At 43.9% G+C, this 12,991-nt stretch overlaps 1 protein-coding gene across 2 annotated transcripts; it reads left to right on the forward strand.

Annotated features, from left to right (window-relative positions):
• Nucleotides 1-3,852: 3,852 nt before the first annotated feature.
• Nucleotides 3,853-12,445, forward strand: KCNA4 (potassium channel, voltage gated shaker related subfamily A, member 4). Of its 2 annotated transcripts, none has more exons than XM_012725676.1 (2): nt 3,853-4,277; nt 7,277-12,445. In XM_012725676.1, the coding sequence occupies exon 2, from the start codon at nt 8,048-8,050 to the stop codon at nt 10,010-10,012; it is 1,965 nt and encodes a 654-aa protein (XP_012581130.1). In that variant the 5' UTR covers nt 3,853-4,277; nt 7,277-8,047; the 3' UTR covers nt 10,013-12,445. The 2 variants fall into 2 exon arrangements, with proteins under 2 accessions (XP_012581130.1, XP_012581131.1); XM_012725677.1 differs by having other exon boundaries at nt 7,281-12,445.
• Nucleotides 12,446-12,991: the final 546 nt, after the last annotated feature.

Consider the following 12,991-nt stretch of genomic DNA (forward strand, 5'->3'; position numbering starts at 1 on the left):
CTTTCTTTCTTTCTTTTTTGTTTAGAGAAAGAAAAACTTTATTAAGGAGAAATAAAGTGGGACTTCCTGGCTTATCTACCTCAAGGCCTTAGCTATCCACCCAAGGAGGCAGCAATTGTTTCTCTCCCATTGTGCCTACACAGAAGCCAGAACAGAGAACCAGAAAATGGTCAGCCTTTCTCTCCAGCGTTCGTGGTTCCTTACATTAACTAGATGTAAATACGCTTTTCTGGTATTTGAAGATTGGAGCACACAAGACTGTCAGTGGCGGTGAGCAGTCAATGAAAAATCTACAAGAAAAAGTTGGCGGAGTGACTCACACTTTATAAGAACATCTGCATCCATAAATTTGGAAATGGGAAGGCTACATGTCTTCCAAGGCTTTTTTACCCTCACATCTCTTCAGAACTTCAAAAGTCAGATAGTTGAGAAAATGGGCTAAGCAGGTCAGAAATCTAACTTACAGTTCCTTCCCAACACATTCACTGAACTTTCTTGGCAAATGGAAGCCTCTTTCATTATTCATTACTTCAGTGCATTCTTATCAATTGCCTACTCTGGGTCAGGTATTGCAGGTTGCTGGGGATACAATGCTTGTTTTCAGGGAAGTGTCGAGACTTCTTGGGGCGAGGAAGCAGGAGTAAACAGAACATTGCAATTCACAGGGGACCACAGTACCCAAAGATGACAAAAACATGTATAATGGACTAAGTTGTACCCCACAGGACCTCCTATCTGCTTTGCACAAAGGAAGATCTGCTGCCATTTGCCCCTTTCTATATAAACAAAGACTTTGTATTGTGGTCTGGAACATTTGTACTGCTGCTGAGAGAATGCAAAGCCTGGGATAAATTCTTTATGGTGATAGGTGTATTTGGCAGTGGGGAGCTTAAGGAATTTTTAACTGTTAGCTATAAAAGACAAGAAAATAATTTTTGCTCCCCGAAAGCAATAAAATTTCAGGACTGAGACAGAATTTTGCTGGTAACAGACAATGGAACTTTCTCTACTGTTTATGTGTGTGAATTTTTAAGGCTCTTTAAGAGGATTTCAAAGGGAGAAAACACATTTCTTGTTTGCTTTAAAAATAAATTATTTAAAAGAACAAAGAATTTTGTGTGTGCATGTGTGTGTGTGCGCACGAGTGTGTGTGGGTGGAGGATGGCACATATTCTTCCCAATTGGAGCCTACCTGTCTCCATATTCCAGTTATTCTTGGTCCACCATGGTGCCAAGTGCCACAGCAGTTCTCTGATTCCCACTGCTCTTCAAAAACACCTCTTCCCTTTACTTGTCTATCCTTGCTTGCTTCCACAAATTGTCACAACCCCATTCTTGATACTACAGGAACACCATTCTCATCTCTCTCTGTCATTGCTTCCTAATATGTCTATGTACTGTGACAGCCGCTAACAAGTGGGCATAAATGATAATAGTATTAACATCACCAGCGTGAGGCTTCTCCACTGCCAGATACTTAAGGCCCAATTCCACTACATCATTAAGCTGTAGCTTTTGGAGCAATTCAGTCATTGTAGGACTCAAATTCCTTCTTTATGAAATAATGACAGCAGTACTATATACTAAGTAAAGTGTTTCGTTATGTAAATAAGATTAGACAATTTGCATGAAGGGAACTGGGTTCTAAGCAGGCACTTAGCTTCACCGGGGCAGATCAAGTTCTTAGTAAGTATTTATTGTATCAGCTGAGTGAGTATTTTTGTGAGAGAGTAGTTTTCTTCAGCTTTATTCAGCTGCTTTTCCACTATGTTTTAGTAATTCAGATTACTGATACAGAAGAGGTACAAATATTAGCATTTTAAACTTTAAAATGTTTTGGGCCACGATAGGGGCTGATAGTGAATAGCACATGGAGGTACAATTCATAAAGTCTTAACTTAATTCTATTAAAATAGCCAAGCTTCAATATAATGTCATCTTTTGCCCATCATTCAATCTCAGTTTTCAACTTTCTGGAAGAGAAGTACAGTTGTTAGGAATGGCGCCTACCACGTGCTTTTAGGAAATTAGTCCCAAGACACTCTCAACTATGCCTTCTGCTGTCCCAGAAACACCCTCTGATGAGACTGATACACTCAATTACCTGCTTTTGTTTTGTATGGAAGTCACAGGGATTATACCATTGAGAGGTACAGAGAGGATTGTGGGCCAGCACACATGCTCTTTTTTTTTTTTTTTTAGAAATCCACCTGCTCTGCTTGTAGGTATGACCTATGATAGGAAATGAATTCAGGCAAATAGTCTCTCTAGAGCTGGCTTTGAACTTTCTCAGCTCTACCATCTATGGTTGATGCCAGGGGGTCACAGGTTAAATTTACTTAAGCCCCACTATTTGGAAGAAATTAGGAAAATTAGGCCCCAGGTTAGGGTTCTTTCTTTTCTTTCCCTTTCACTGATTACAATGCGATTTTTAATTTTTTTTAAAAAGGTCAAACCAAACCAAACAAAACCCTCCAGGAAAAGCAGACTTCCAGATGTCTTGTGCCTAGCCAGCAGCAGCAAGTAGATGAGTGAATGTAAAGCATATCTATAATTCAACTCCGGAATATTTCTCTTAATAATTAATTGAGCGCCACAAAAGCAGGAGGCCCAATAGGGCCCTTGAACAAAGCTGCCAGCTGATGATGACAGTGGCTGCCTGAATGCCAACTGACCCACCCAAGGTCGGATTTGCTCCAGCAGTCCCAGTCAGCTCGTTCGTGGTCACTGCTTGCTTGATTGACCGAACAGGGGAATGGGGAAAGGTGCCCAGTGCTTTGGTCGCCTCCGGAGCTTGTGTGTGTGTGTGTGTGCGCGCGCGCGCGCGCGCTCGTGTGGCACGCGCTGCTGCTGCTACTCACACTTTTCACTACTTACTACCTTTCTTTTGATGGATTCGTGAAACTACATATTTGTATGCATGTCTAGGGGCATTTCACAAGCCAGCCATCTAATGAGCAACCTCCAGAGAAAAACAAACCCCCACCCCGTTGCCACTCCCCAAATGCGATGTGATAACACCTCTGCAGGCACACTCACCTGTCCGCGTGCGCGCAAGAGTATGTGCGCGCGCGTGTGTTACCTCCCAGGAGCAAACCCATCCGGAGGGGTATTATTTTTTGCTGCAACAGGTTCACCGAGGGCACCACCAAATCATCCAAAACTCCCAGCCTCCCCATCCCCTAGGGGACGTGCATCCTGCCCAGAGCCTTCTGATTTTCTTCCCTCGGACATCTGTCTCCGGTACACAGCCGTCAGCCTGGGCCAGATTCCAATTTCTGCAACCCTCCCTCCCTCGGTCGAACACAAGTTTAAAGTCGGTTTCCTCCTCGCGCCGGCGGTCCGACTCCCAAGTTGAGGCTAACAAACTGTGCTAGGGAGGCGGGACCCAGCTGCCCGCCGGAGAGGTACTGGGACCACAACCATACAAACCCGTCCCTGGAAGGAGAGTGGGGGTGGGGAGGTGTGTCGGCGCGGGTGGGATAGAGAGTGCGGGTCAGGAAAAGGGGAGAAGCGCAGAAACGCAGTGGTGGTGGAGGCTGGACCTCCCGTCCAGGTTTCCCCTCCCGACCTTTCGTTGTTCAAGCCCCGCCGTCGGGACCCGCATTTCCACGTGGACACCCGTCCCTTCGCGATTGGTCCCTCGCCTGGGTGCGACAGTCAGGGGCTCCTGGAGTGGTTTCCAGTCGCTCCCCAGAGCCTCGGCGTCGGGGGACAGCGCGGCGGCCGCGTCGTGACTGCACCGCCCAGCCGCGCGGGGAGGCGCCCCGGCGACCGCGGCGAAGGCCACACCCTCGGCACGGCCCTGGCCCCGCCCCCGGCCGGCGCGCGTTTGCGGCCAGGGGAGGCGTGTGCTGCTTCTGCAGCCTGCGAGAGGGAGAGGGATGAATGTTGGAGGAGGAATTCGGGCTTAACAAGTGATCTCTGCTGTCTAGGATTTTGTTTTTTTTTCTGGGGAATCTCGACATCCTTTCCCAGCCAAGTCTGTCTGTGCTGAACTCCTGAGGATCCAGGAATCTTGGGGTCCTCCCTGAGGCTGTCCCGATCCCCTTCCCCAGGCTTCAGCAGCGAGGACTGTGTCCCTCTGGCCAGCCGACAGAACTTGTTCCGTGGATATTGTGGAGCCGCCACCTGCCACACCGGAGCGATTCCTTCTACACCCAAGATCTTTTCACCCCTCCTCCAGCTGTTGCAGGGAGAGGGGAAATCAAAACCAACCGGGTGATTTTTCTTTCTTTTTCTCTCTCTTTTTTCCCCCCTCACCCTGCCTGGAAACGGTAAGTATGATACCGATGTTATGCTTCCTCCACTTTCCTCTTTTGGCTGTTAAGAAACAGTGGACATTTGAGGGATAAATAATATCGGGAATGTGACAGAAGGGCATGAATGGAAGGCGGTTAAAAATAAACCAGGAGGTGGGAGAAGGGAGGTGCAGATACTGCGCGGCGCTCTGGGGGGCCAGCAGTTGTTATTTTCCCAACCCCGGGTATGGGGTGCGTGCGCCCTGTTTAGTGTACTGGAGCGGGAACCTAGTGCCGGAGGCGAGGGCGCTATTAAAGATGTCGTTGCCCAACGAGATGGGATTAGGTCTAGCATCCTTTTGCCACATCCCAGACTCACCGGTTCCATTCCTTTGGGAAGAGCTGGTGAACGGGTTTGAAATGCTGCCTCTCCCAACATTTGGATTTGCGTGCATTTTCCGTATAACTGTATGTATAAATGGCGTGCAGTGAAGTGCATATTTCTCAGGGTGCTGGCCTTTCTGATTCTCTCAATCTCTCTTTTTATGATTAGGTTCAGGTACCACCCTAAAACAGTTGCAGGAATTAGCCCTGAGAATGATTGCAGCCTTGTTGTTGGGGGAGTGGGGGCGGAGGAGGAGGGGCTGGATGCTTGACTGTTGCTGGGGGTTTAGGGAATGAGAATAGGTAGTCTGCAAAACCCTACTAGTTGTTAATGGTGTTAAAGAGGAAGGAAAATTTCCCCGTTCATGTCTCCCCCCCCCTCCCCAACCCCAAAAGGTTCCTTGAGTCTGTTTGAATCGATTCTCTTAATATGAATACCTTGAGAAGGAAGAGATATTTTAAACCAAACTGCTTTGCTAGGTGATAGGTTGTGTGTTTTTTTCTTTCTTTTTTTCATTTGTTTCCATAAAGCTCAGGACTAGTGAGGTAACTGGTAGCCAATTGAAAGGAAGGTTATTTGCTTTTTGTAGCATGGGGGAGTTAGGTAAACAAAAACTAACAAACCAAAATAAATAAATACTTAATATAGTGCAGAAAGATAACAAATCTACATTTTTTTGAAGAGTTGATGGTGAATTTGAAGACCTTCTTAGTCACCTCCTTCTGGGAATCTGTTGGACAAGAGAGGGGTGTGCGTAGTATATAAATACACAGGTACTTTTGTCACACTGGGGGTTTATTTAAAACTCTATTTGAAGGAATTGGGGAAGAAATTGAGCAAACTCTCAGGCTTTGTGGCTTGTAAAAATCTTTAAAGGGTGTTGGTCTTTCTACTGTGAATGCAACTAGAGAGTGTTTTTGTAAATAGAAATTTGAAGACCTAAGGGTAACTTTCATTTCAGAGCATGAGTGATATCTAGAGTCAGGCAAAGGAAGAAGGAAGTCTTTTGAAATATCTTCAGAGATGCAGTTTCTGGTTTTGTGTTCCAGTCAAGCCCTCCTCTTGCCCCAGGGTACTCTTTGATTGGGAAGAGGTGTATGATTGGGGAGCATACTGTTTGCCTCTCCCTTGCTTGTCACTTCATAAAAAATCAGGTGTGTTTAGACTTTTAGGGTGACAGTATTCTGCAAGAAGCAGCAGGTGGTTAAGAACTGAATCTTGTTAATGGCTCCAGAAAGCCATTTCTCTTATGTACCTTCCCCAAGTGCTTCCAGGAATAGGAGCCGGTAGATGCCTTGAATCCTGATTGTCATCCTCCTCCTCAATTCTCTGGGACACTACATTCTTGGAAGTCCTGGTGGACAAATGAAGGAAAGACAAAAAAGCAGGAGTTTGGGACAGGTCATGGGAGAGGAGATGAATTATGAGAACCTAGGGGGAGCAAACCAAGGAAGAAGACCTGGAATACCAAGCCACAGTGAAGGTAGATCAGGATTGCAAGGAAGATGTGATCAGGAAGTTGGAGGTTAGAATGAAAGGTGGCAGAGAGGGTATCAGGAAGGAGATTAGAGAAACATTAAATTATAATAGGGAAAGTATGATAGGATAAATACAAAATCCACATGAACTGGGATTTAAAACGTAAGAAGAGCCCCTTGAGAAGAGTGTAGGAGGAAGCATTGAGGTTAACATAGAGGAGCTGCAAGGAGAGAAGATGATTATTAGAGATGTGGAAACTAGGATTAGATCCTAGATTGTGGGTGGGAGGGAATGTTCTGGAGTCTGGGGAACAGAAAAACAACAACAGGGACATGCTTCTGAGAGTGCCAACTTAATCCAGGACATTGGTGAGTCTCAAAATGGCCTGGATGTCCATCGTTTCCTTCAGACAGTGGCAGAAGGGACACACACATTTAGGGTTGAATAGACATAAACAGACAGGAAAGTTTAACTTATTGTCATGTTATTAGTAACTGCCGGCATGTATTGATATTCATTATTTATAAAGCAGTATACAGTTGTATGTATGTTCAGTTCATTATTCATTTAATCCTTAGAAAAGTGTGGGATGGGGGAAATTGAATTAGTATCTGTACTTTGTAGATGAGGTGATTGAAGCTTGTTTCAGTGGTAGAGCTTGAATTAAAGAAAACTGCCTCCTCCTTTCTCTAATCCTGAATCAAGATAAAGAGAGGTGGAAGGCACCACATTCAGAAACACTTTATGGGTGGGATTTTAAAATATGCTTTGACATCATTGAATGATGGAAGCAACTGTAAAATGATGGGATTATTATTTTCATAGCATGAAAAACATAATAGTGAGAATTAAGACCTGGTACTAGTGAATGTGAGAATTGAAGGAAGAGCCATGTGGGTTGAGAGTGGAGAGAGGAAAAATGATTGAGTTGCCGTGAAACTAGATTGTACTGAAATAATGTCCAAAGAAGAAGGAAAGAAGAATACTTAATGAGAAAAAGATTTAACAATCTGCTCCATACTACTTGGACATTTATGGTCGCCCGGTGATGTTTTATGTGGTTTGCTTGAGGACAAGAGAAAGAAGTGCTTGTGAAAGAAACACTCAGTTTGCTCTGTATGATTTGATTCTTTTTATTTTTCTCCTGTGCTTGTTCCCCATCCTTTTTCAGGTAGAGTGCTTCTTCTGCATGTTTTTAGCTGAAGGATGCGGTACATTTCCTTGCTTTCTATGGAGACCTTAGAGCTGGGTTTGTCCCCGCTGACGCCTCATCTCACATCTTCTCTACCTCCCAAGGTCTTTGCCTCTGTTGATAACTTGGCATTGGCCCTGGGTCCAGGAAGCCTGTGATGCACTTAAGCAGAGAGTCTGGAATCATCCTGACAGGCTTTGATCGGCCATGGCTGGATATGCTTCAAGTCACATGTTAACATGGGTCAAGCTGTCACAGAAAGGCAAGTGTCAAGACTAAAGGCTCATTTGCATTTTATTTAAATTTGATGGACTGAGCTTTGGACCATTTCTGGGCCAGAAACATAGATTCCATATTGCAGGGCCAACTGCTGGCTTTCAGGTACTTGTTGCCTTTGACTCTTGCAGCATCCTCACCAATCACACTCCGAATGTATTTCTAAATTTGAGCATCCACCCAAACGTAAGGGTTTGAGGGATCCCACCGTTTTTCTGACCTAGGTTTGAGAGTGCTAGGTTGTTTATCTAGACCAGTCAAGCACCAGACAGCAATGTTGAAGCCCTGGGAAGCCAGAGCACCGGGTGTGCTGATTTAAAAACAGAAAATGCAAAGTCGGACTGAAAACATCCTTAGTCTTCCAAGCAATCTGCTTTGGGTTTCCAAACTTACCTTAATTTGGTGAGAAAAGAAGCTGCCCTCTTTTTCTTTCTTCTTCTCAAACCGAACCAGCCATTTCCTAACACCACCACCATGGAGGTTGCAATGGTGAGTGCCGAGAGCTCAGGGTGCAACAGTCACATGCCTTATGGTTACGCTGCCCAGGCCCGGGCCCGGGAGCGGGAGCGGTTGGCTCATTCCAGGGCCGCAGCAGCGGCTGCTGTTGCCGCAGCCACAGCTGCCGTCGAAGGCAGTGGGGGTTCGGGAGGGGGCTCCCACCACCACCACCAGTCTCGCGGGGCCTGCACTTCTCACGATCCCCAGAGCAGCCGAGGCAGTCGGAGGAAGAGGCGACAGCGGCCGGAGAAGAAGAAGGTCCACCACCGTCAGAGCAGCTTCCCTCATTGTTCCGACCTGATGCCCAGTGGTTCTGAGGAAAAGATCCTGAGGGAGCTGAGTGAGGAAGAAGAGGAGGAGGAGGAGGAGGAGGAGGAGGAAGAGGAAGGGAGGTTCTACTACAGTGAAGATGACCACGGTGAGGAGTGTTCCTACACTGACCTGCTGCCTCAAGATGACGGGGGCGGAGGCGGCTACAGTTCAGTCCGCTACAGTGACTGCTGTGAACGTGTGGTGATAAATGTGTCAGGCCTCCGCTTTGAGACCCAGATGAAAACTTTGGCCCAGTTTCCAGAGACCTTACTGGGGGACCCTGAGAAGAGGACTCAATACTTTGACCCTTTGCGTAATGAGTATTTTTTTGACAGGAACCGGCCCAGCTTTGATGCCATCTTATATTATTACCAGTCAGGAGGCCGCCTAAAGAGGCCGGTGAACGTACCTTTTGATATCTTCACAGAGGAGGTGAAGTTCTATCAGTTGGGAGAGGAGGCACTGCTCAAATTTCGGGAGGATGAGGGCTTTGTGAGAGAGGAAGAGGACAGGGCCTTGCCAGAGAACGAATTTAAGAAGCAAATTTGGCTTCTCTTTGAGTATCCAGAGAGCTCCAGTCCAGCCAGAGGCATAGCCATCGTCTCTGTCCTGGTCATCTTGATCTCCATTGTCATCTTCTGCCTAGAAACCTTGCCTGAGTTCAGGGACGACAGGGATCTCATCATGGCAATGAGTGCGGGTGGGCACAGCGGGTTGTTGAACGACACCTCAGTGCCCCACCTGGAGAGCTCAGGGCACACGATATTCAATGATCCTTTCTTCATCGTGGAGACAGTCTGCATCGTTTGGTTTTCCTTTGAGTTTGTGGTCCGCTGCTTTGCTTGTCCCAGCCAGGCACTTTTCTTCAAAAACATCATGAACATCATTGACATTGTCTCCATTTTGCCTTACTTCATCACACTGGGCACTGATCTAGCCCAGCAACAGGGGGGTGGCAACGGTCAGCAGCAGCAGGCCATGTCCTTTGCCATCCTGAGGATCATCCGTCTGGTCCGAGTATTCCGGATCTTCAAACTCTCCAGGCACTCCAAGGGCCTGCAGATCCTGGGCCACACCCTCAGAGCCAGCATGCGGGAACTGGGCCTTCTGATCTTCTTCCTCTTCATTGGGGTCATCCTGTTTTCCAGTGCTGTGTATTTTGCAGAGGCGGATGAACCTACCACCCACTTCCAAAGCATCCCAGATGCATTTTGGTGGGCTGTGGTGACCATGACAACCGTGGGCTACGGGGACATGAAGCCCATCACTGTGGGGGGCAAGATCGTGGGGTCCCTGTGTGCCATTGCGGGTGTCTTAACCATTGCTTTGCCAGTGCCAGTGATTGTCTCTAACTTTAACTATTTCTACCACAGAGAGACTGAAAATGAGGAACAGACACAGCTGACACAGAATGCAGTCAGTTGCCCATACCTCCCTTCTAATTTGCTGAAGAAGTTTCGGAGCTCTACTTCTTCTTCCCTGGGGGACAAGTCAGAGTATCTAGAGATGGAAGAAGGAGTTAAGGAATCTCTCTGTGGGAAGGAGGAGAAGTGTGAGGGAAAGGGGGATGACAGCGAGACAGATAAAAACAATTGTTCTAATGTGAAGGCAGTGGAGACCGATGTGTGAAGCTCAATCTCCACTTGCCACTGCCCACCCCCGTACCCCAGCATCTCCAAATATATTTATGCATAGAGTGCAGTTATGAAATGAAATATGCAATTGAATCCAATGCATACAATAGTACGCCATTTACTGGTTATACATGACGTAATTGTTACTAAACTTGTGTTGCATATCAAATAAATGAAACATCTCGGAGAAGAGGGAGGCTTACATAGGAGCAAATCTATATTTTTACTAGAATGCAAGAATTTTGCACATTAACTGGAAAGGTGGTTAAAAGTAAAGATGGTTTCATGGAGAGAATGTGAACGTGTGTGTGCGTGTGTGTGTATGTGTAAGTAAACTGTCAACATTGTTGGTATTTGTGCAGTGATGGAAAAAGTTGGCATTTTGAAGTATTTACTATGTAAGAACTAATGAATTTGAACAGTCATTTATCAGTGCTTTAATAGCATCTCATGTCTTTGGATTCTATAGTTGTTTTTTAAACATTGTAAGAATTACTGTGTAGAAAAAAAAAGAAAGTGAATTATTTAATAGAATATAGGTCACAATTTTATCTTGGATTTAATTAAAGTTTATTTTTAACTGGAAATTAACTTTTAAAGAGGCTGCAGGGGCCTTTAGAAATTGATTATATTTTATTATTAATTTTGGGACGATATGACAGCAAATGCCTAACATTGTAGAAGAAACGAAATGGTATAAAATGTAACAAGTTTTGTTCACAGATAACAGGACTGGATTTTTTTTTTCTTTGCACTACTTTATATGCTGGAGATTGAGAGAGACTTCATACTGTGAATGTTTACTAATGTAACAGTTCAATGACAATCATTGGAAGAATGATTTCTTAGTCTTATTTTATTGTTCTCTTCTCTTTGTGTGAGACTAATGGCCACTCAGATAACAGCACATGATGCCCTCCTCTTTCACAATAGAAATAACTTATCTGCAAAGGGACTATGAAGTAAAATTTAGGAACCATCTTTTGGAATTGGTCTGTTACAACGATGCTTCTAAAATCATACTATTTTAAATATTCTTCTGCCTTTTAAATCCAGAATAACTTAACCAAAGCTAATGCATGCACTGAAGAATTCTTGAAGAAATAAGATGCCCAGCAGCTACAGTGATTATGGCTTAAGAGCTTTCTATTAAATGTGCGACACAAATGCCAGATTTATTAAGTTCATTTCTTTGTGCAGCTATATAAAGACAGAATGTGGGGAATTCACCTCAGAGTTTAGCATTCTATTGGCTAAAATTGATATAAAGAAGAGTTGCATCAAAACACTTGATTTTGACATCACCGCCAACATTTTTATGAAAGGAATGTGTGCCACATATAATAACTGCATTACACTTATAACAAAGAACTCTAATGAGGTAACAACTAGTGATGGGGCTTGCACTGTGAAGCCATATGAGATATAGATGGGAAAACACTGAATACATAAGAGACTTCATTCTTCAATGTTTCTTCAATGTCTATTCTTTATTAAGTGGCTGTCCTGAAGTCAAAGAAAATTACAACCTCAGGTATTTCAGTATGTAATAAACTCTGACAACTCTGAACTTAAAAGAGAGAGGAAGACTGAAAATAGCTTTTCTTGGGCTTTTAAATCCCAAGGCATCACTTGATATAAATGTGAATTTTACCTTTAATGATATTTGAAATAATAATAAAAAAAAATCCAGCGTTAGGATTAAAAGCAAAGCCACACCCTTTCCCCCCTCTTTCTGGGAAATGCCTTAAAAGAAATGCCTCCCTAGAAGGCCATTTGGAGAAGGAAATGTAGTAAGTGAGGAGGGTGATTGAAAGTTAGACCAGACATCTCAGGTGGACAAAGCAAGTGTCAAAACAAGAAAATGGCATCTTGTAATAAGACTTCAAAGATGGCATTTTAGCATACATTGGATTGGGAGTTAAGGTGTAACATGCATTTGACTATTAGTAACCATTCATTTAAAAGTCACTTAATATCTCTGTGCCCCAACATCCTTATTAGTGAAAAAGCACATATTTTTAAAAGCACGTGTTACATCACAGAGTTGTTATGAAAAGCAAGTGAAAACTTTATAACACCAAGTTCAATACAATGCCTGATGTATCTAAATTGCTTAATCTTCCTTTGGGAGAAAAAGAGACTTAGACCTGTAAATTGCATTTGCTTTATTATGATATTGTGAAGATTAAGAAATTGATTTGCCTATCCCTGAATAATTGCTGGGCTTTCTTCTTTTGGAGGAAGTTCCTGGTCATTCATGGTAAAAAGGTGACTCTGATCAGAGTATACCATATGTCATTTGCTGTGCCCAGCTAGGCTAAATTGTGTTTTAAAACTGTATAAATGTTCTCCAGCACTATTGAGCATTCTATAGTAGTAATAATTTGGCTATGTTTGAAATAAATGTATTTTATTGTTTCTACAACACCACGTGGCTAAATCTTCAAAGTCATATTAAATTTAATTTATACATTTACTTGATCATTCTGAGAATCCAGGCGCTACAGTCATTTGGGGGTTCTGGGGTTTGCCTTGATCATCCATTATTTTTTAAAGGTAAAAATGTCAAAAAGTCACAGTTACGGGCTTCCAAACCAAATATGATTAATTTATCATTAAATGTATGTTTTTCCCTCTCTGCAAGATGTATTTAATTTAGGATGTCTGCATCTTGACTCTTCGCTGAGAAGGAGGCTCTTAAGCCCTCAGGACTTGTGCGGGGGCACTTCTGTATGGAACACTTCTCTTACAGAGAATGTGTGAAGGTAAATTAATGAGTATGGCTGTAAATTTACAGCTTTTTTTTTTCTTCCCCAAATCAAAATGAGGCAACATGCTTTAAGATCATTTGTAGAAGACTGATGCTGAGAAATATGCTTCCAGGGACTATTTGTAACTGATTTAATTAGTTGTGTCTTAGGGGCCACCATGAGCATTTGGTTTTATGATAAAAGAAATGACCCCTATTTAG

The sequence above is a fragment of the Condylura cristata genome, unplaced genomic scaffold (assembly GCF_000260355.1).
Source record: "Condylura cristata isolate star-nosed mole 26May11 unplaced genomic scaffold, ConCri1.0 scaffold00015, whole genome shotgun sequence".
Classification (NCBI taxonomy): Eukaryota; Metazoa; Chordata; class Mammalia; order Eulipotyphla; family Talpidae; genus Condylura; species Condylura cristata.